Here is a 22,375-nt window from a genome sequence, read left to right as displayed (position 1 = left end):
TACAGAACCATGGGGTTTACCTTCTCCCTTCCAATTGCACAGAATCATTGAATGGTTTGGGTTGGAAGGGACCTTTCAGATAATCTAGTTCCAATGTCCAGTTCTTATGTCTCTTTAAACTGACATTCTTCAGCAGCTTTATTTTGCTTGTCACTTACTGCTCTTTGCTTAGTAATGTTTAGAATGAAACCGTTTCCTTCATGTCCCTTCTCCCCTCCCTGTTTAAATGGCTTTGCGGGTGCTGCAGGCTTCACCCACTGCCTGTTAACTTGTAGTCAGTCTGGTCTGGAATGAAACACCTATTTTGATGGTCCCATGAGCTGCCTTCCGTGTATCCCTCTGCTTAGTTTTAGATCCCTTGTTATAGTCACAGGTTCCCCCAGGGCCTCTGAGGTGAAACAGTTCAGGAAACCGGAAGAAAGGGCTTTGCCCAGGGTTGTTTATAAAAGGTCCAGTCCTAAAGCAGATTAGGAGTGGTTTAAGCATGCCAGGGAAGGTTGTCCTCTCAATCTGGAAATCCACCGCTGCAGCAGGGGTGAGGGAGTCATGCTTGCCTTACCACGTGCTCCAACACCCTCATCAATGGCACTGGGGGCTCTGGATTGTCTTTCTGCCTCACCTTTGATTCCTTTACGTAAGGGGTTTTTCTCTGAAAGGAAAACACGCATGGGCCTGGTGCCATTCCTGGTGAGTGGCGAATTGCCTGGGACACAGTTATTTACCTGCCCTGAAACCCCCACCTCCCATAGAGGCCAAATTGCTCCTTCACAAATCAACAGGACTCACTTCAGGCTAGATACTGATAGCTCACTGCTTTTCCTGTCGGTGAGGCTCCGTCTCGTGGCTGCTCACCCAATGGCATTAACCTTTTTAGATGTCTTCTTCTTGCACTGCAGCAGCCTCTACCCAGCACTTCCCCACTTGTAACAGCAGAATCATGTATCGCTGCCCCAACTTTATCACCCACAAAAGATGCTCCAGAGGGAGGTATCCCACCGCTTTGGCAGTGCCCAAGGGAGGCACTGCAGGGAATGCAGCGTCTGCGCCCATGCTGGCTGCAGCTGGAGGTGGCTCATATGATAGCTATGAATTACGCCACCTCCTAAACCTGGTTCCAGCTGGCCTGGTGCTATCCCGACTGTGGAAGTGAGGTGGAAGAAACACTGACACCAAACCAAAGCGTACCAGATCTGTTTGCAAAGAGTCTCTAATTGTTTGTGTTCTGTATTATGACAATGCAGAAGGAGAAGGAGAGTCCTTGGCAGCCTCTTCAACAGACTTTCTTTGGGGCTGGTTTGGAAGTGAGGAAAGAAGATGATTTTTTGTTTTCTTTTTGGTGTTTGGGCTGCTCTGAGCCTGAGTTGCACCAGCATGGGTGCAGGATGCAAGTAGACATATCACTGGTATGTATGTGGACATACGTACATAAGGACCAGCTATTCTTATACCTCTCCCTCTTACATCTGTGTTTGTCTCCACTTTCTCCTCCTCATCTCCCACCTACCCTCCCAAGCTGAGGTGCATACAAACAAGGCCAGATTTATACATCCCTGTTCCTCTGCCCTGGCTAAAAGCTGTCCCTCTCCACCGTCTGGTCAGCATCGCAGCTGTCTCGTGCCAGCACCTCCCCGTCCCCAGCGGGACACCCGCCTCCCTCCCTGCCCTGCTCCTCCGCCACATGGTTGGCCTCCTCGCTGGCTGCCACCACGGCATTGTCGGTGCTGTGGGCTGGCTGGTGGTTGTCACTGCTGTGCTCCTCAGCCTCCTGCACATCGGACTCTGCTTCCTCAGTGTCGCTCCCACCACCCGCGGCAGGGTTCTTCTCCGGGGAACCTTCCTTCTTCTTGCCTCGGTTCAGGCAGCAATAGGTGGCCATGGCCAGGAAGAGAGCAGAGAGCACCACCTCTGAGCCTGCCAGGTAGAAGATCACCTCGTAGTTCTTGAGAGCGTCAACCAAGCGGCCTGATGGTCGGAGAAGAAATGAGAGAGTTAGCTTCAGCCTACATGTTCCTGCATGGACAGACCAGCACCTGCATTTGCCTGAGGACCCATTTCTCTTTTTTGGCAGAGAAGTCTCTTTGGTTGCCCCACACCTGATGATTTCTCTGCCAAAGAGAGGTTCTCAAGATATCTTCTCCACTCACTGTCAGTAAATGTGGCGAGTTCATCTCCAGGTGAATGTATGTGCCCTGCCCATCCAAGCTGGATGGTGAGCAAGGAGCCTGCGTGCACGCCTGCATGCATGTGTGCAGCTTATCCTGCGCCAAACTCCCTCAGCACCATGGGGCGGGAAGCAGCTCAGGAGGATTACACAAACAAAGCTACTTTGTTCAACCCCCTTCTTCCAGCCGAGTACTGCTCCCCAGGCCTGAGCTGTCGGGTTTGCCAGCACACCCAGGCTCCCTGAACCGGGGGGTCCTGCAGGTCCTGCTGGGGGGAAGGAGGGCACCACGACTTGGCTACCCCCAGCACTCTTCTTCAGTGGCTTTGCACTATCTGCATCCCATTGTGCGTGTGCACAGTGTCAAGGCACAGCTGAGCTGAGTCAGGAGAGCTGAGGGATGTCCCCCATCACTACCCCCTGGTGTGTCTTCCTCCAAGGAGCAAGGTGCTGTTCAATCCCCCTCATCCCCATGATCTATCTGCATCTGCCTCCATGACAGGTGCTCCTTGACCCTCCCTAGCCTAGGACTGCTGACTGCCCCACAGCTTTTAAGACAAGACATGAATTACTGTTACCATAAAGAGGATCTTCTGTTGAACATCAGTTTTTACCTGAGGCCTGGGTGGAGCTGCTGAGAGTGGGTTTGTTCATAACTGGTGGTACGTGCTAGGGAACAGATCATTAGAGGTCTTCACCGATGGGTTTTAGCTCACGTGTTGCAGCTGGAGGAAGGGAGTGCAGGAAGCAACAAAGTGGTCCATGGTCTGTCCCTGACCCTTCCTCACAAATCACACATGCAGAGACCTCACTTCATTTGTAAATAAGCCTTTGGCATGATCTGACTTCCTGTGACACTTAACAGTGACCTACACCAGTTTCTTGGGTGAAGGGTCTCTCTCCATTCAGCAGCTCATTTATGGACTGTCTGTGGCGCATGGACCTTACTGTAGCCTAGACCAGATTGGTTGAGAAACTGTGCCTTAATCCTCTTAAAAGGAAGTAACAGTAAATGCCTCAGGTGGCTCTATGAGCTGTTTTGACTTGATTGACACCAAAATGCCTGTGCTTTTGGACCGGGGCCAACACAAGTTGAGATCGTTACCAATCAAAAGGCCATGGACACCAAGGAGAACTTGAAAGATCTTTGCCTTGTCGTAATGAAGACTCAAAGGTTTGCCTGCAGCATGTGCCTGACCCTACCTATAACATGATTTTATGCAACATTCACAGTGAAAGCAGAGTCCTGGATCCCAGCATGAAAGTGAGGGAAGTACCACTGATCAGGACTGAAGGACACTGGAAGTCATGCATATCTCTGGATAGCTTTGTCTACCTGCCACCACTCAGGTCTGTGAGCAAAGCAGAGGGAAATACCTGCCGTCTTGTGCCCTGCTTAGATTCAGTTGTGGTGCATGGAGTGAGACTGGGAGCTCTTACTTCAGATCTCAGTTTCCAGAGGAAATCCGAAGTTGAGGAATAGGGTCTTTCATCAAATACCATGCCCAATACCTGCAGTAGCATGGAATGGCAGCCAAATGAATCACCTGTGTTTTGCGGCAAGACACCTACCTGCAGAGGGTGGCCCGATGAGCACAGCGAAAGCCTCAATAAGCAGGACCAGCCCGATGGCGCTGGAGAACTTCTGGGAGCCCACGATGGCCATGAGCACCTCGAACTGCAGTGCCCCCACCATGCCGTAGGAGATGCCGAAAAACACACAGAAGATGACCAGCCCCGTGTAATTGCTAGCCCTGGCACTGCAGATGTCTGTCAAGCCATTGAAGAGCATAGAGAAGCTGAACAGGTATGCCACGTGAGGGCGGACCCACTTCAACCCTGCCACCATGCCGCAGGCTGGGCGGGCGAAGATGTCTATGAAACCAATGATAGAGAGCAAGAATGCAGCCTCTGTGTCTGGCACACCTGTGTCCTTGGCATAGTTGACCAGCAAGATGGGGGGCACGAAGAGACCCAGGACCAGGATGAACTTGGAAATAGTGTAAATGATAAACCCTCGGTTGGAAAAGATGCTAAAATCCAGAAGCTTCTTTCCTTTCCTGGGCTTCTTCTTGGCTTTCTTGGCTTTCATGGCTCCGTCAGTGGTGCTGATTCCCTCCTCTGTTTTACCTCCCATGGGCAGCATCTCCTTGGCTTCATATTTGTCCCGAGTTTTCTCCGTCTTCCTCTTCATGCCTGTATCCAAGGGTCTCATGACTGCCCCACAAGTGCAGCAGTTAAGCAGGAGGCCACCCATGATAAGGAACCCTCCTCGCCAGCCAAACTTCTCCAGCAGCACTTGCCCCAGTGGAGAGAGGGAGGAAAGGAAAACAGGGCTCCCAGCAGCAGCCAGTCCATTGGCAAGAGGCCGACGCTTGTCAAAGTATGTGCCCAGCATGATCAGTGAGGGCTGGAAGTTCAGCGCCATACCCAAACCTGCAGGAGGGTGAGAGCCAGGAGGGAACAGGAAGTACAAGAACATGAGACGTGGTTTGCAACAGGCTGAAGCTCCCTTCAGGCTGCCTTAGTCCCGAAGTCCCATGATGGGATTCATGTGTCTCTCAAAAGCCTCTGCTCTTTCTGCTCCCATGTTGGTGGGCTGCCCCTGGAGAAGATGGGCTAAGCTGTCTACCTGAGGTGTATCTGAAAGAGGTAAACATGGCTGTGTTTAACAGGACCTGTGCCTTCAACAGGAACTTTGCCTCTCTCCTCTACCACTATATACCACCCAAGTTGCCATGGTAACTGAGCATCGTTTTAGATCCAGCAGATGCATCTCCCACAGATGCAGTGTTCAGGACTAGATGCCTCCTATGAGCAGATGCAAATAGGTGAGGGAAGACCTAATGTTAGATGTAATGCTAAAGGGAGATACAGCCTGTTCTTGGCTCTTCTGCAGGTAAGTCTGTGTCCCCTTCCCAACTCCTGGGGCTCTCACCTGTCAGCACGCCGGCTGTCAGATAAAGCTCAATGATATTGGTGGTGAAAGATGCCAAGATCATCCCAGAGGAAGCCAGCAGCCCGCCAATGAGCATCACGGGCCGGCAGCCAAACTGGTTCACCATGATGCTGCATACCGGTCCTGGGAGGAAGCAGAGGGGACAGAGTAGGAGACCAGGAAGAGATGGGACAAGAGGGAAGGGGCAGCCAGCCCAAACAGGGCACTCAGGAAGATGAAACATTAATGACAGAGATCACTGCTTGGCTGCTTAGATGCACATCCATTCAGCCCAGCCAAGGGATGTGGAGACTGCTTTGCCTTGCCTTCAGCCCCCCAGTGCCTGGGAACAAGAGGGGCTTGGTGTGATAGGGGCAGCACTTGAGCAGTGGGAGCAAACCCCATGTTAACTGTGTGAGAGACAGGTGGGGCACATCTCAGGTCTCCTGGAGCAGAGGAAACAGGGGACATGACAGCCATACAGCACACTTCTAGAAGAGAAGTGGTGAGACAGTTGCATTCTGCATGTCACCAGGTCAGTGAGCATGAGGAAGGCTTATGGGGACATGGGTCTTGGCCTGTAGCAGGGCAGGGAAGGCACAAGCTGGGAAGGAGGGAGCGTGTCCAAGCATCACCTGTCCCATAGAGCATGGCCAGCATGATGGAGGAGATCCAGGCTGTGTCACTGTAGCCCACATGGAAATCTTTCATGAGCTCCTTGAAGTAGACACTGACGGCTTTTGGGAAGGCATAGGAGAAGCCGGTGATCACAAAGCAGCCAAGGAGCACGATCCAGCCCCAGCCACCATCTGGGGGCTTCACAGGAGCTGGGAGATGCCCTTCCTCTGGGTCACGTCTCCCCATTGTCTAGCCTAGGAGAGGAAAGACATTGTGGGAGGAAGCAAGGCAACAGAAGGAGGGGAAAAAAGAAAGAGGGAAATCTCCAGGCACTGCAAGAAGAGAAAAGGAGGACAGGCAAACATCTGCTACAAGGTTTCTCTCCATGTCGGCCATCCCCAAGCTCCGAGAGCCTCCCTGGGGTACCACATTATCTCTCTGTACCTTTATCCTGCCAGGCAGGGCAGGATTGCTTCAGGCTCTGAGGTCAAGCCACAACTGAGCAGAGGTGGGAAGCTCTCCCCTTGAGCTTGGGCATCCTACAGCTCTGTAACTAACTCCTGGTCAGACACAGCCAAGCAGGGTCACAGCTCCCAGCTGAGACGGGAGAGCTGCATCTGCTGCACCTGCAGCACCCCACTTGCGCCATATCCAGCCTTGCCTGCAGGCTGGTGCATGGTGAAAGCCAGCAACGTGGATCCCTTTTGGCTCCCAAGATCTTCCCTCAAGCCTCTCCCATCTCAGTCCTGGAAGCCCTCCAGGACTTTCCCTGCTACAGAAGTCCCCATCAGTGAGGCATAGGAGATCCATTAAGCCCCCTTGTGCTTTCCTCTGGGAGGCCCTGCCTTCTCTCGCCCTCCCTTCCCTGCTGTGAGGGGCCAGATTTGGGAAATGGGTGAAGGGGAAAAGCACTGCAAACCGGTGGTTATTTGCATGCCAGAGAGATTAGGGCTCTGTACCTACACATAAGGGCCCAAACAAAGCCTAAAGGGGGGAGAAGGAGGGAATTAGAGGGGATGTCTTGTGAGTAGCTCTTGAGGCTCTTAAGCTGCCCAGGAATTTTGTTTCTGTTGGCTGCTATGGGTATGTTTTTCTCATTTCTCCCCTAGGCACCAGGTCTCTGACATATCCCTTCCAGCACCATTGGCCCCGGTTTCTTGGTCAGCCAGGCTTATTTTCACACCTCTATGTAAAACTATCACTGGACTTTGATTATAGATGCTCCCAAGTAGCATCAGACAAGCATTAGAAAGCAGAGAGGCTTTCTCCATGCTTGAGCTGGGCTTTGTCAGCTGTTTTGCCCTATTACCCTCCTGCTGGCAGCACAATCCCAAAGTGGGTTCTGTCTCCTCCCCAGATCCCTTAGCTGAAGGACTGTGAGATGGTGACAATGTCCACATCCCTTGACACTGATGGTCATGGGAAATGCCAGCAGTCACATCCTTTGACTGCTGAGGGAGCAAGGACACTCCTATGGACGAGACGGACAGGGCTAGACCTGGAAATTTTGGGTCTGTGTACGTTTCCTGAGGACTTCCCTCTCTTCTTCATGCTCTCCCAGCAATGGACATCACTTGACCTGATTCCCATAGCTGCTGTTGCTCGGTGTGTTAGAAAAATACAAATCCTTTAGGCAAACTCATGGATGGCAGAAGCTGCAGGAGAGCCCAGGTAAAGGGCCCCTGCTTGGCAAGAGGTGGTACTACCCCATGACACCAGTCTCTCACAGAAAAGGAGAGCAACTGGCTTTCTCAGCCTGCAGGAGATTCAGGGTGCAGAGCTGAAATTGATAATGGGGCTGGGAATTGCTGAGAGGGTCTGAAGCTGCTGTTTAGGGGAACAAGGAAAAAAAGATGACTAGGTGAACCCATGAATCCGGGACAATGAGGAAGAGGGAGTAGGATCTGACTCTGAGCACAGACTGGGGCAGCCATATCCTAACAGCTCTCAGGCTGAACCACAGGGGCCAGTGCAGGATACTCCAGTCTCTCCCCCTAAGTCTCAGTTCTCAGGGACTGTGGCAAGGGACAGGAGCATGAACTGGGAACAGGTGCTATAAAGACATTTTCAAGGCAAAGAATGATGGCAAGGAAGAGCAGATGAATTGTATGCTCTCCAGACACCCATACCTCCCCCCTCACACCCTTTCTGGTGTTGTCTGGATCACTGGCTGTGTGGACAGCCAGGCTAAACTGTCTTACTCAGCCTCTGCCATTACCCTCCTCTCCTAGCTCCACCTGACTCACAGTCAGGTATGGCTGTACAAAAGGTGGCCTGCTGCAAAAGCGCAGTGATTTCTCCATCAGTGCTGGTGCTCCACCACTGCACCATCTCCTGCACATAGCTACTTCAAATAGGAGTGACTGCCACCAAACATACCCTGACCCTTTTCATCCAAGCCCCTCTCCTACCCTCACTCTTCTTGCTCTTGTCCTGCACCACAAATGAAATGAATCAAACCATTGCAATTCATCTGGCTTTTGGTTATAGTTTTTTTTCCCCAGCTTCCTAGCAAAAAAATACTTGTCCACCAGTGGCATGCTCTTCAGAGATTTCTCCAGCATCACCTGCCAATAAGTCCACAACATCTGTTTTTGAAGAACCCATTAGACAAACATCCATCAGTACTCCTAGAGTTTGGAGCTGGGTGAGCACCTCTTCAACAGCCACTTGTTCAGTACTACAGAACTGTACATCAAAGGCATGAAAGAGCTTTTACTTGCCTGCAGATAAATACTGGCTGAAAAAGATGAGGTCCACCAGAGGAGATCACCTCTGGAGATGCCTCCAAGGCCAATATACTGTAACACATCCCAGCTCTGAGCTGGGCAGTTCAGAGTTGCTTTGTTCCTAACACTGCAGAACGTGCGTTAGCGCTTCTGTTCACGGCTGCACATAGAATCACAGAATGAACCAGGTTGGAAAAGACCTTTAAGATCATCAGGTCCAACCATTACCCCAGTGCTGCCAGCACTGTTTACCCTGCACCTGCTTTTGCACACTCTACAGCTTGCTATTCTCTTCTCAGTTAAGGAGCTTTAGTCACAGGTAAAAATACCACGAGTAAGTTCACATGCACCTAAAAGCTCATCAGCATGGGCACATGTCCTTCCCTGTGCATTGCAGGCAGGTGGACCAGAGCTGCGGAGCTACCTGTGGATGGGTGCCAGGAGGAGACTTGTGCTGACAGCAGAAGTCACAAACCCAGGGTGGGAGGGCAAAAACCACAGCAAGTTCAGCCACGGCTGCCAGTCCCTGGACACACACAGAACATAAAGTAGCTGCTGCTGGATGATGCCCAGCAAAGCCCCACTATGTCGGGCAGGCAGCAGTCAGAAGGGTCCGCATAAATGCTAGGATGGCTCCTAGGCCTTCACACAGTACAGGTGGGGTGAAGGGTCTGTTTATTGAATGCAAGGGCAATGATTCATGCCACCAGCCTCCCCAGCCCACAGACAACACAAAGCTTTTGTTAGAGAATTAAATGAGTGCAGGCTTAAATTAAATGAGCTGTCCCATTGGCACCCAGCGCCAGGATTCAAGCATCCCTCCACACCACTGACCTGTGCAATGAAGCAACAACCTCCCGAGCAGGGGCTGAGCCTCCGAGGGTTGAGCGGTCCGGTCAGCAGCACTTCCCCTTCTGCCTCTGGCTGGCCCTTCCCAGCGCTGCGCTAGGGCACACGGTTAGATGGCCCTGCTGGCTCTTTGCTCCATGGTGGGCACGCCGTCAGCCGGGCACAGGGTGATGCCTGCAGGAATCCAGAGCCTTTCCAGAGGTCTCTTGTGCCTCACTCCTTTTGGGGCAACTATGTTCTCACTGGAGAGATACCCCCCTCTCAGCCTGCTCTCCTCTGGCTCCGATGCTGCCTGCGGCCGATCCAGGGGGATGCCCAGTGTGTGGGACCCCCTTGCCTGCTGTGTGTGCAGGTAATGCCTCACGGCACTCTCAGCATCGATGTGGGTCAGCAGCCGCTTATGGTTTCAGGTCGGTAGAGACCGACGGGTGCTGAGCGGGCAGAAAGCACTCCTTCACTTTTAAGAGGCTTTCCCAGCCAATGGGGAGGAGGTGGCTGCCTGCCGCGGCCCGAATTCCCCCGTAATCCCACAGCACAGAGGGGCAGGCTGGCGGGGGCAGAATCAGAGGGGCTGAGGCAGGAGGAAGCAGGGTGAGGATAGGGGATGCTGGTGATGGACCCAGCCAGGACAGAGCGTGCCAGGGAGGGGGCAGTAGCCCACACTTCATTAAGGGGTAAAATAGGTGAAGGGGCTGCTTCAAAGTCCTCCACCTCTTTCTCAGCTGCCAGCCAGAAGGATGGAGAAGCACTGGTGTGGTTTTGCACGTGTACAGCAGAGAAGGAAGACAAGGATGGACCAGCTGAGGAAACTCTGCCAGCCACTGCTTGAAGTGCCAGATCCAGCCCACCAACATATCCATCCTTATAAAACCCCAAATCCTCTCAGTGGCTGCCACCTATAAGGAGGTCTGGCAGGCACTGGGGACAAGCCTCTGGCCACACAAGTGGGAACCCATTTTTTTTCCAGGGAGAGAGTTGGAGCTCATCCCAGGTGGGGTTTCAGGGAGGCAAAGACCAAGGCTGTAAACCCCCATAGGCCCTCAGGCTCCTGGCAGTGGGGGGGCTGTGGGGGCTTTGCAGGACTCACAGCCAGGGTTTAATTTCTATTAATAAGGCTAATCGGCTAAAGTCCTGGCCATTGCTTGCGCTCCTTCCCTCTCCCACATCGACTCTCCCGTGAGGCCTCAGAGCATACAGGGCACTCCGGGCTGGTGAGGTCCCCACAGATCCCGACCCCTGGGATGGCCACAGAAGCATCGTTCTCTGTTTTATTTAAAAAACCCGAATATTTTCCCCAGGACAACAGGCAGAGGAGCAGGGCAGCAGCACTGTCCCTGCCCCTGCCTGCCCCAGGGCTGTGCAGTGAGGGAAGTGGCTGCTCTGGGGGTAAGAAGGGGCAGATGCTGCTACAAAGGGGTCGAGAGCAGAGCGCTGCACAGTGCAGACCCTGTCAGCTGGTTCACAGCGCTGGGAGACCTCCTGTGACCTCCTCCCTTTGGGGTTCATTCTTCTGGTAGCAAAGGGACTGTTCGGTGAGAGTCCTTCTCTGCCCACAGCAGGGCCAGCAAAGCTTCACCTTTGTCATCCTGCTGGCACTGCCCCATGCTGCGGATGACCTTACCCACCCATCCCTCCACCTCACAGAACAGCAGCATCCCCTCTCCCAGGCCACCAGCACCAGTAACACAACACTTCTCCCATTCAAGTACAGTAACATCACACAGAGAGGGGGGACAGAAGGGATCTGCTGCTGGCTAAAGCATGCCAGGCAGCCCAGTGAAGTCTTGATGACCCAGAGGTAAGGGAGGGGAAAAGAGAGGTTACTCCATGAGTGGTAGCACTAGGTTGCTGCCTAGCTGGGGGCACAGCCCATTTCTTGTATGCCTCCTCCTTCCCTGCTGACATTGTCAGCGGTCTGCAGCCCTGCTTCATCGGATGATGGGTGCTGAGCGGTCGTTGGTGACTGTGGGACGCAGCTTCACTGTGGCAAAGGGGTTGGTACCTCTGGAAGGGGAAAGAAAACAGGCAACCATCAGGAAACCTGCAAAGACCATGCAGGGGTCCCGCTGACCAAGCTAAGAGTACTTAGTCCTGTTGTACAGCCACCTCCATGCTGAGGAGGAGCATAGTAAAGCTTGCTGCTGAGGAGTTTTCTTTCTCCTTAACACACACTCTGCTGCAGGTTCCCATGGGGTTCCCCTTGGGCTTGCCTCAGGGCTCCCTCTTCCATGGGATGTAGGAGGAACACTAGCAAAGGTTGTCCCTTGCAGTAGCACTCCACACTTGTGGCCCCTGACCATCCAAGCAAGGGGTCAGGGAGCAGAAAGAGGCTACAGCACCATCCAGAAACAGGGAGACACCAACCCAACCACAAAGGGAAGGAAAGCAGGGATTTGTGGCAAGTCTCATCTCCACAGACCTGAGTCATCATAGCTAAAAGCCACATTCCTTATGCCTCAGACTTTTCAAAGCAGGCAGAGCTGCATGAATAACATGGCTCCACACTCAGCTGCTCTTGTGGCTCTTCCAGAATGGATGGGAAGGAGCATGGAGGACCCATATGCTGAGGGTGCTCAAGTCCTACCTCATATTACCAAAGACAGGAGAGAGCCTTCCCAGTCAGCAAAGGCCAGAACGTCCCACCTCTCCCTCCTGTCCTAGAAGGTGGATTGTGCGTTGCTTTCCTCCAGGCACTTCCCTGCTCCTCCCATATTTGATAATCCAAAAGATTAAGTTATTATAAAACTGTAATAAAGCCTCCTCTGTCTGATGATTCCAGGGTGGAATTTCACGCCTCACTCACCGTGGGAAGAGTTCAGGGGGCTGGTCAAATATTCCTGATTTCTGCAGTGAAGAGAAAGGAAGCAGTGAGTGATTTGGGGTAGGGAATGGAGAGACACAAGTGGGGCAGGAGACACCGCACACACTGAGGAAGGTTTCACACAACACTGTTCCCTTAGGACACCTTCCTTGGGAAAGATGCCTCGGATCCCTGAAGTGTCGTGTCTGAAAAGCACAGCACACAGTGACAGTCTGAGCTACATTTCACCCTGCCAGCACAGCCAGAGATGCCCCCCCTCGTGTTACTCGCACACTCTGGCAAAGGGTTCATCACATGCTTCCTGTATCCACAGAGAACTCAAGAGCTGTAACTGCCTACCCTACACCACGCACTGCTTGAACATGGACCAACCTGATGGAGAAAGATGGATCTAGGCCCTGTGGCCCTTATTCTTGGCTATTAGATAGTGAAGGATCAGTGACAACTGACCTGCTAAAGCATGCCAGCTTCTGCAGAAAGTCACACGTGGCTATCTGTGTTCCAGTTGGGCAGTCAAACACGCACACATTTACTCCTGGCTCAACTGAAGGACGTCTTGGGTATAAGCTTAGAGTATGGCTGAGCCTTTCCAAGCTTCTAATGAGGCTCAGTTGCTCTGCCATGGTGCTCCAAATGTTCCACACACTTCATTGCCCAACCCCAGGTCTATCCCTACACCCTAGCCCTGGGGATGGGTGAAAACCCACGACCCACAGGGGGTGATAGGCTGCAGATCCTGCTCCCCTCTGTGCTGTGCTGCCTGAGGCTCCCTGAAACCAGAGAGCAGGACATGAAGGGAATAAAGAATAACTAAATATTGCATTTTCCAGTCCTTCAGGCCATGCCTTTGCTTGTAATCTCACACTGGCCTGGAACCAGCAACCAGAGATGAGGTTTCCCAGCCTTCTATGAAACTGAGCAAGTAATGTCCCATGGGCAGCAGTGTTCTTTCCACTCCCAGGTCCTCATCTTTAACTGTCCAAAACTTTAACTGTGTCCTCACGAGTCAATTCCCCACAGCTGGAAGCTCCTCAGTACGCCATGCGTAAGGCATGGATTGACACAACCTGTTCTAAGGCCCTTCAAAATGAGTGTACCCTCAGCCTTTGCCCCTAGCTTTTCCCTTAGCCCAGCTGTGATTTTAACCCAGGCCCTGCTTGAATTTAGATGAGGAGACATATGAAATTCCTCTCCATTTTCTGAAGGGAGAAGAAGGATGGCATCTCTGTTAGCTGGTCACCCAGCCCAGCCTGATCACTCCATGGTCCTACTATTAGCAGAAAGAGGTGCTGCCCTGGAGCCACCAGAAATCAGGCTGGGGGGTCATGGAGAAAAGGGTGGAACTGAAGGATCCCTGCTGAGCAAAAAGAGAGAGAAATGAGAAGGGCAAGGGCACAAACGCAGTCCCTTGTGGGGGCAAAGCGAGGTACTGAGCATCTGCACGCACAAGGCTGACTAGCAGGGGTCACCAGGGTATGGTGGCCTGCGAACAGACTGGGTGAGAAAGGCCAGTGCTAGCAAAACTCCTTAACTCAGGAAGGGAGGAGGTCACACACCAACATCTGGAAGGTGTTTTCCTTTCTCAACAGGCAAATGCAGAGAAGGTGTGTGTTGGAGGATGGAAGTCAGATGTGGCCCACTCCATACACACACCCCCACACCAGGCACTCCTCCTGCACTCACCTTGGAGCCAGAACTGACGGGGGTGACCACCCCACTCTGGTGACTGCTGGCACCCATTGAGAGGGGAGGTGGGTTCGGCAAATGGGGCTGGGAAGTGGCAGGCCAGTAATTGCTAGAGGAAGGAGTGCTGGGACGGTCCAGGATATCGTCCATACTGTGACTGCTTCGCAGTGGGAAGGACCTGAGCAAGAGAAGAAGACAGTGGGGTGAGAGCTGAAGAGCAAGGAATAGGGAGCAGGGTGGCTTCTAGCCACAACATGTATCTGTGGGATGCCTCTGGAGAAAATGCACATGGCTTGGACCGGCACACCCACAAGTGCCTTTGAGAAGATACTGCACGTGTTAGAGGAACCATCTAGGGTAAGCCTGTGAGGTCTCAGGGTGCAGTGAGGTGCTCAGCAGATGCTTCAGCACGGGAGCTCTGCAGCTCTCCCAAAGGCACATCCAAAACAGGTACCCACTGGAGTTAGTGACCTACCAGGAGCCACTCCAGCTCCTGCCTAGCCAATTGCTCTCCAGTTACCTGGTAGCTGGCTCCTCCATCTCTCTCGCATCCTCCAGAGGCTTGACATAAGCTTCAGGGAACCAGCCGCACCTAGGGCACAGGAACAGAGACAAATGAAGTCCAGACAGCCACGGTTTGCGGTTCTTCAGACCCAGCTGCCCAGCACTGCTGATCTACACACATCACCCAGGCCACTGTTGCTGCTACCCTGTGTGACAGCGCTTCTGCACATCCTTCACCCCTAGATGGGGCGAAGGGTAGTCACCAGGCTTGGCAAAGGACCCGCTTATCTCAGAAGCTGTGCACAATCTGTGCTCCTGAGAGCAATGCTGGTGCAATGCAGGAAGAGACTCTCTCTGAGCACAGTCACGAGGCAGTCAAGGCCAGAGCACAAGGAAGCTGTGGAAATCCCTTCTCAGGGCAAACCCAGAACCCCCTCTTGTTCATCTCCTATCTGAGTGTGAGCTTCCCTGCAGAGTGCAGTACAGGGACCCCAAGCGGAACAGTCTTGCGCACGGGTGCTGGCTGGCAGTGCCGCAGGGAGTAATTCAGTAAGCAGAGGGTGCAGCAGTTTCCATGCCCTGCCTGTGCAGCAGTTGCAGTGTGAGCTGAGAAACTCCAGGCCTCTCAGGTAACTCCAGCAGTTCACAGCCCTGGGCTGGATCCCATGACAGGAGTCGCTCAGCCTTGCACCCCAGGAGGTGGTCACTGTGCCCCTGGCTCTTCCACCCAAAGCCCCTGGGGCTTCCTTAGGCAGCTCATCCCTGTCCCACTACATCTCTTTGGCTTGGGGAGTCCCCATGACTGAGGACATAGTGAAGTTCCACACATACAGAGTATGAGGCAACACACAGACCGCACCAGGAGCGGAGGGGGGAGATGATTTCGGGTTTAAACCTCCCAGCTCCATACCCAACAAGCCTGCATCAGCCCGATTTACAGCACCAAAGCCACATACGTGGACGAGCCCTCCAGCTTGCCATAGAGCCAGCCGTTCTGCGCCTCCGGCATCAGCACCGTGATGACATCCCCGGGGTCAAACCGTAGCAAGGTCCGGTTGACGCCGGTCGTGTGGGGCACGATAGCCTGCACTCTCGCCATGCCGCTCGTCCTCCTGCCTTCACTGCCGCTGCTTCTGGCCTCGCCAAAGGAACCCGACCGGGAAGTGCGGCCGGTTGGGAGCAAACCTGCGGGGAGGCATCAGAGGGATCTGCCTGGAGCCCGGCATCCTCCTGCAGGACCCACACTGCCTCAAAGGGACCAGTGCTTCCCCAGTGGAACAATTACTCTAGAGGAGGAGTAGATGGCCTTTCTCTACAGGGAGAGAGCAGGGCACAGCATGGGAAAAGCACGGGAAAACATTCATCTTGCAGGAGGAAAATCAACTCAAGCTGAAAATCAAGCTTTGCACTATGTTTCCTTTGGCCAAATGTCTAAAACACACGCACCGCATGCCCTAGCTGATGCTCTGGCTGATGGCCCTCTCCCTGACCCTGCTAGAACAACTGTTTGGGTAAGTCTTCTCTCCCACTGTCCTTTTCTGGGGTTTCTTAAAACATTTTAAGCTGGAATTCCTTAGGAAGAATAAGCAGGTGAGACATGAGGTAAGTGGCTGGGCTGTGGGGCAGGCTAGTATTTCATGTACAGCGTGAGGGAAGGTGTTTGACTCAAATGGGAACTCCAGTAAGAACCAGCCCTCATGGCTCTAGAGAAACTGGAAATTGCACATCTGTGAGTTCCCCACCTCACACAGCCAGGAGTCCTGGCCTTGTCCTGAATGGGCCCTGCTCACCCTCTGGTCGAGCTCACCCTCTGCTTCATTCAGCCTTGCCCTCCAAGCTCCCATAAGCATGGTCTTCCCACCATGTGAAGGAACGTGGCTGAAGACCATTAGTCTGATAGAGTGGTAGACCCTCCCCATCCCCAACCCTGTTCCCTGAGAGGTCCAGCCCCTGCTGGACATGGGTCATACTGGCTGATGGTGTCCTCCGCAGTGGCTGCCTGGGGGGCTCTGGCTGAGGAGACAGTCTCATTTCTGGAGGCTCTGGAGAGAAGATGCTGGATCTACTCCCAGTCATGGAGGAAGTAAAGTCCCCAAGGGGTCGCTGGGGCTGCTGGAAGGAAAGGAGGTTGAATACACATCCACAGTTCAGTGGGAGATGCTCTGAAAGACACACAGTCCCTCTCAGGAAGCCAAACCCAGCAAGTTCCCTCGTTGCTGCCCATGCACACTTTTCCCTTCATCTTGGTCAGGAACGGCCATGGAAGCTGGACAAGCCAGCAAGTATCATGGCTGGCCAAGGACTGCCCTTGCCCTGCAATCTAAAAGGGGCAGTAACAGCTTCACCACCACAGAATCAATCATAGAATCATAGAATAGGATAGTCTGGGTTGGAAAGGACCTTCAAAGTTCGTCCAGTCCAACCCCCTGCACTGAGCAGGAACATCTTCAACTAGACCAGGTTGCTCAGAGCCTTGTCCAGCCTGGCCTTGAATGATTCCAGGGATGGGGCACCTCTCCCCTGTTCCAGGGTTTCACCAAACAAGGTGGAGGCTGTCCATGGGCTCCTCACCATCTCTAGGTGGGTGGGGGTGAGCCGGCCCGATGGATACCCTTGGCCATGACAGGCTCCGAGAAGACCCTGCGAGTGGCTGTTTGAGGGGTTGCGGGTGGCCTCCAGCTGCTCCTTCCACTGCGGTGCCTTGGTCTGGATCATGGCCCGAGCCTGGGGAGGGGAAGAAGAGGAGGTGGTGGACAGGGCAGAAGAGCTGCAGAGGGAGCCAAGGCTGCCACATGCGTTAGATTAGGGACCAGCTCCTCCCACAGTTAGGTTTGTGGGAGCCCCTCAGGAGCACCTTCCACGGTCCCAAAGGCCCTGCTATAAACACCTACATCCCCATTCCCTCTCCCATCACTCACACACCCAGCTAACCCTGTGTCAGCACTATCCTCAGCCCCAGCCATGCTCTCTCTGCCTAGCACAGTCAGCCTGGACTCCACAGCAAGAAGTGAAATCGGGTTTCCTGCCCAGTGCATGCACAGACATTGCTTTCACTGCAGGGGCAGCTCAGCACTGGCTCCCTCCCGCTGCCTGCTCCCCTCCAGCTCTGCTCACCAGCTTGCCAGGCCATACCCTGCTGTAGAACTGGAGGAGGGTGTTGTAGAGCATCTGGTGCTTCTCAGCCAGGAAGCGGTAGCGGCGTTTCTCCTCCAGCTCAGCCTCCCTCTGGCTCTCAGAGACAAACGCCTGCATCTCCGAGCGCAGCCGCATCACATTCTCCTGGGCCACAGGGGAAAGAGGGAAGAAGTGATCAGCATAAATGCAGCAGAGCGGGATCATACGTGGCAGGGGAAGGGCTGAAATGAGTGATCGCGTTTACCAGTTTCCCAGTCCGGCTACAGTGCTGGAGCAGCACAGAGAAGCTAGAGCAGAGTGCCAGGGATGGAGCCCTCCCACATTAATGCTTGCTAAATGAGGAAAGGGCTTGGCAAGAATGAGCACTGCAGGTCAGCAGCACCCTGTGGAAAAGGAGTTTACTCCTTTCCAGGTACGCCAGTGGCCTTTTGGATGCTGGGGCAAACCCCTTGGCTTTTCAGGAAGGACAAAGCTGCTGAGAAATCATCCCTGACTCCGGAAAAATCCCCCAGTTCTTTTTCCCCTTCCCCTCCCTGTAATCACTGCTCACCTTCATCTCACGGACATTCTTATCACGGGCCCTCTCCATTCTCCACAGCTCTGCCATGCACTTATCCAGGTTAGTGGCTCTGCGTTGGTACTCCAGTTCATACTGCTTCTGGCTCTCCTGTCAGGGAGAAACCAGGCTGGGTGAGAAAACAGAGACCCAGGCACACTGTAATGCAACAAGGGTCGTGCTCTGATGGGCGGTTGAACCCCTGAGTCCCTCTGAAATCAGGCTTTACCTGAACCTCTCATAAAAAACACCTTTCTTTACCTTTCTCTTTGCTTTGAACAGTCCCAGAATGCTGATGAACCTCAAGAACTCAGGAGCAAGAACTGGCACCCAGCTCCCCCAGCACTGGGAGCAAAGCCACAGCCTCTGTCTCTCCCTGTGACATGGCCCACCAGCATGTCCAGCTGGGCCACAATGGCACAGGACTCGGACCATGCAGAGGCTGTGGTTTGGGGAAGCTGGAAACTCTGCTTTTGGGATGCTGAGTCTCTCAGCCCCATTGAAGCATTTGGCAAGTCCCACTCCACAAAGAACCTTCATCACTCCATTACCAACCAAACTAGGGAGAGGTTTGGTCTATGACAAGCCCCCTAACTCCTGCTGAGGAAAGTCAAGGAAACACCTCAAGTACTAAAGCAAAAGCCCTTGGAGAGCCCTTGGAGAGGGAAATGAGAATTGAGAAGGGAGGTAATCACTCACACTGATGAACTGTACATCCATTTTGGTGTTCTTCTCCATGTGCTGCAGCAGGTCCACATGAAAGGTCTGAGCCTGGAAGAGGTGAAGGAGCCATCAATCTCATCCCTTCACCATATGGGGAGTTACAAGTGCTGTGGTGAAGGGTGGCTCGTAAAACCTGCAGAGCTGATGACTCCCTTGCCCCCTGGACCCCATATAGAAGCCAGAAATGGGCACATCAAGGCTACTCTGAAGCAGCCTTGGGGACAGCACCCAGCGCCTTCCTAACCATAGGTCACCCTCGAGCTTTGGCACGGGCACAAACAGCAGTGTCTGGAAGGGCTAGCATCCCCTCCACTCCTTCCCATCACTGTGACCCAGGGAAAGAGAGGATGGGAATGCCACATCTTCAGAGCCAGGAACTGCTCAATCCAACACACATCCACCTCCATGCTTATGGAGCGGCGGTGATAGTCCACCAACAGCACCAAACATTGAACAACAGCTGGGCTCTCTGCATGCTGCTCTGTAACACGCATCCGTCACGTGCACCAGGGAGAACGGGGGGCAGGCGCCTGCCAGCAGGCATGTGAGACAGCAAGAGATGGGGTGAACTGGGCAAACGCTGTTGGGTAAGGAAGTCCCTTGATTCCCCACCTGCACCAGCCCTCGGGAAAACCACTCACCACCACTTCCAAATCAGAGCTCAGGACTCTCTGCGTGTTGGACATCTGCATCAGAATTTCACCTGCAGGCAAAGAGCCAGGAGAAGGTAGGGAAATCCAGCAGCCATTTCCTTGTGTGCCCAAGGAGGCAGACTGGCAGTGTGCCGCTCAGGCTGATGATACACGGGTGTGAAAGTCCAACAGCTATCACAAAGCACCATTCTCTGCTCCCTGCACGAGGCCGGTAGCCTTTCTTCCCAGGGCTCAGCTCCACCACCACTCCCTAGGCACCATCAGAGCGGGATTGCCTGAGCCCATGAGGCTGCCAGACCAGTGCTCTGTTACAGCTCCATGTGCTGGCAGGGTGCTGGGTTTCTGCTCTGTCACAGCACCTATGGATCCCATTTCTAACCCCAGTGGCACCCCAGCTGCGGTGCATGGTTCTGGGTGTCCTACAGGAAGGCAGCTACAGCAGTTGCTGCTGTTTGGAACTAGATGAGCTTAAGGTCCTCTCCAATCCTAGCTATTCTATGATTCTGTGATGCTGTGCATGGTCCTGATTCACTGGTGTTGGTATCATGAAACTGGGAAAGGAAGAGACTAATGACAGGAAGCACAGGAGCTAGCTGGATGATGCAGATGACTGTAGGAGTCGCTATAGAAGCTTATTATTAAAATGATTAGCAATAGAGCAATTTCCTGAGCATATTTTCAGCAGCCATCATTAGGCTATGGAATTATTTGCCCTTCAGCTCCAAGCTGCCATTTCTCTTGCTGCAGGCTCAGGAGGACAACATCCCACCAGCTATTGTCAATCCACGTTCTCCAGCTTTTCCCTCACACCTGCAAGGAGAAAACTGGTTCCTCCAGCTCTTAGGGCAGCAAGGACTGGTTTCCGTGAGAGGTCCATTGCTGGAGGTACATCCCAGCAGCTCAGTCATTGATCTCAGAGGGATACAGGAGAGAGGGCTGGAGCCTTGGGCTGTTCAAGGGCATACAATAAATGTGACTCTAACCACCTAGACAGGGCCTGGCACTGGGAGACACCATTTAGAGGAGCTGTCTTCCTTTCCCCAGTACCTAGAAAGGGACCAGGTAAGGGGGAAGGCCAAAAGCATGTAACTGTGGCTCATCACAGGACAGAGAATCATAAACAGGAGAGCCTTACCCAGCATGTGTGAGGTGGAGCTCTGCAGCGCTTGCTCCCCAATCTTTTCAATAGCCTTAAAATACACTTCAGCTGCTTTGGATAATGCTGTGAGGAGAGGAGAGGAGCGGTAAGGATCTGGCCTGCCTTATCACCATCACCAGCCCCAGCAAGCAGTGCACAGGACAGCCACCCTCTGGTACCTCACTTATAGGCAAGGGCATCCCATTTCTCCCAATCTATGCCTAATAATAGCAGTGGGTCCTGGAGCAGAAGAGTACTTAAGGGCAGCACAGGACATTTAAGAGTAGGGGGACCAGCAACTTTGTCCTGGGTGATGGCACAGTGGACAGCCGGGATGGATGTGGAGCAGCTTGATCTGGCTCTGCGGGACCCCACTCACCGTGGAAGGCACGCAGGTAGTTGTTTCCCAGGTACACCAGGTTCTCCAGCGCGGGGTTGAACTGCTCCAGGATACTCTGTGCCAGGCAGAAGCACGTGAACACCAGTATGAGCCACGCTTCAGAGACCTCAGCAGGTCAATGTCCTGCTGTGGCTCAGCTGCATGCAGCAGGGACACAGCTCCCACAGCCACAACCTGGATAGCCGCGGTGATGTGCAGCCCTGCTCAAAGTCAGCTCCTGCACCAGAGGGACCTTCGGGTGCCCCCAGTCCTCTCCAGCCAGCCAGGAGAGGAGCAATACCAGAGGGCGAGGCAGCCTGCTGCACAGCCAAGTGGTCACCTGATGGTGGCTTTCTCCCAGGGCCCCACAGCCACTGCAGATGGGAGGATAATTCAAGGGGATCTGAGCAGCCTTTTCCCCTCACTCCATCACCTCAATATTTATTATCCAGGCATGTACATGACTTTTTCCTGGCCAGGATGTGGTGCACTGCCAGACTCAGCAGCTTAATTAAGAGAAGGGATGGACTGCACCAGACCACCCTCTATGCTCTTCCCTGCTGTATTCATCAAAGGTGTTTATTGCCTATAGCAGAGATTCTTTCTTTTCTTTCTCCCCGTCCTCACCACCTTGGTACAGCACTGAGGGGCACAGGGAAGGAATTGTGAGATCAGACTGCTCTTTCCAGCAAGGAGGAAAACAGCTGACTGAACATTTCCTTCCTGCCAGCAACCAAGGTGTGTTATCCTGAAGAATACCATGAACGCTCCATGTCCGAACCACACTGCTTACCCAGTTCCTTCCCAGATCTGCCTTAAGACCCACACCACCTTCCCCTTCTGCTAGCCTTTTGCTCTCAAGCACAGCGCAGAGCCCACAGGAGCTGCTGCTACCCTGGGGAAGGGATAGAGCCCTTGGCTGTCCACCCAAGGGAGAAAACGGCTCTTTTCCTCCCACCCATGCATCTCCCCTAGGCAGACAGGAGCAGTCTTTGGTGCCAGCACTCACCTTATAGATGGAGATGGTGGATCTGTAGGACAGGTCCATCTCTGGAGCCTTTTCCCCTCTCCGAGAGGAAGAAGGAATAAAGAACAGCACAAGGTACTATCCTGGCCTGGAGGACTCCACTTCTGCACAGCCGGCTGGATGGAAAGAGGCCGTTGCTGGCAAGGAAGAAGAGCAGGAAGACACAGCCGCGGTACAAAGGGAATGGAGCTCTGCTGGAGTTTAATAATTCACCAGCCAAGAGGCTGGAACTTGATCTCTGGAAGTAACCGGACTCTTGGGGAGAGAGGAATCCTGCGACAGCCAGCAAGGGCATGTGAGCCCTTCCCTGCATTATTGATGGCCGGGCTGGTACCCAGCTCTGCCTGCCTCGACACCTGCAGAGCCAGCCACCTGCCAGAGAAACCGCCTTATGGCTCGCTGCCTCCCTCACTGCCACCGTTCAAGGTGGCTTTGCTCAGCTCGGTGTGCTAGAGGAG

At 53.6% G+C, this 22,375-nt stretch overlaps 2 protein-coding genes across 4 annotated transcripts; both read right to left on the bottom strand.

The window, feature by feature from the left end:
- Window positions 1-1,178: 1,178 nt before the first annotated feature.
- Window positions 1,179-6,279, bottom strand: SLC16A8 (solute carrier family 16 member 8). The gene is made up of 4 exons (XM_057420454.1): window positions 5,735-6,279; window positions 5,100-5,243; window positions 3,734-4,597; window positions 1,179-1,962 (listed from the first exon to the last, which is right to left on the bottom strand). Exons 1-4 carry the CDS (start codon window positions 5,961-5,963, stop codon window positions 1,568-1,570), a joined length of 1,632 nt encoding a protein of 543 aa, XP_057276437.1. The 5' UTR covers window positions 5,964-6,279; the 3' UTR covers window positions 1,179-1,567.
- A 4,340-nt stretch (window positions 6,280-10,619) lies between these two features.
- On the bottom strand, window positions 10,620-22,340 carry BAIAP2L2 (BAR/IMD domain containing adaptor protein 2 like 2). 3 transcript variants are annotated; one of them, XM_057420457.1, is made up of 14 exons: window positions 21,900-22,340; window positions 20,891-21,048; window positions 20,509-20,595; window positions 19,362-19,423; window positions 18,697-18,768; window positions 17,992-18,108; window positions 17,439-17,585; window positions 16,878-17,030; window positions 16,277-16,415; window positions 15,263-15,491; window positions 14,323-14,394; window positions 13,800-13,980; window positions 12,099-12,139; window positions 10,620-11,299 (listed from the first exon to the last, which is right to left on the bottom strand). In XM_057420457.1, the coding sequence occupies exons 3-14, from the start codon at window positions 20,513-20,515 to the stop codon at window positions 11,224-11,226; spliced, it is 1,296 nt and encodes a 431-aa protein (XP_057276440.1). In that variant the 5' UTR covers window positions 20,516-20,595; window positions 20,891-21,048; window positions 21,900-22,340; the 3' UTR covers window positions 10,620-11,223. The 3 variants fall into 3 exon arrangements, with proteins under 3 accessions (XP_057276440.1, XP_057276438.1, XP_057276439.1); XM_057420455.1 differs by having other exon boundaries at window positions 20,891-20,966; XM_057420456.1 differs by having other exon boundaries at window positions 13,818-13,980; window positions 20,891-20,966.
- Window positions 22,341-22,375: the final 35 nt, after the last annotated feature.

Source organism: Pezoporus wallicus, unplaced genomic scaffold (assembly GCF_028554395.1).
Source record: "Pezoporus wallicus isolate ANWC-B61680 ecotype Strahan unplaced genomic scaffold, APGP_CSIRO_Pwel_v1 contig_2871, whole genome shotgun sequence".
NCBI lineage: Eukaryota > Metazoa > Chordata > Aves > Psittaciformes > Psittacidae > Pezoporus > Pezoporus wallicus.
The sequence above is the reverse complement of the archived record's forward strand: the minus strand, read 5'-3'. Positions and strand labels throughout refer to the sequence as shown.

What these genes read in the sequence shown, in the direction of transcription:
- SLC16A8 (XM_057420454.1), bottom strand. Translation starts at nt 5,963, where the DNA reads ATGGGGAGACGTGACCCAGAGGAAGGGCATCTCCCAGCTCCTGTGAAG. An exon ending in GGCCATGCTCTATGGGACAG is followed by an intron (nt 5,244 to 5,734) that starts GTGATGCTTGGA and finishes GCTTCCTCCCAG; the next exon opens with GACCGGTATGCAGCATCATG. An exon ending in CATCGGGCCACCCTCTGCAG is followed by an intron (nt 1,963 to 3,733) that starts GTAGGTGTCTTG and finishes TCCGACCATCAG; the next exon opens with GCCGCTTGGTTGACGCTCTC.
- BAIAP2L2 (XM_057420455.1), bottom strand. Translation starts at nt 21,938, where the DNA reads ATGGACCTGTCCTACAGATCCACCATCTCCATCTATAAG. An exon ending in CTCCACCTCACACATGCTGG is followed by an intron (nt 19,424 to 20,508) that starts GTAAGGCTCTCC and finishes CTTTGCCTGCAG; the next exon opens with GTGAAATTCTGATGCAGATG. An exon ending in TCCTCCAGTTCTACAGCAGG is followed by an intron (nt 17,031 to 17,438) that starts GTATGGCCTGGC and finishes TCCCCTCCCCAG; the next exon opens with GCTCGGGCCATGATCCAGAC.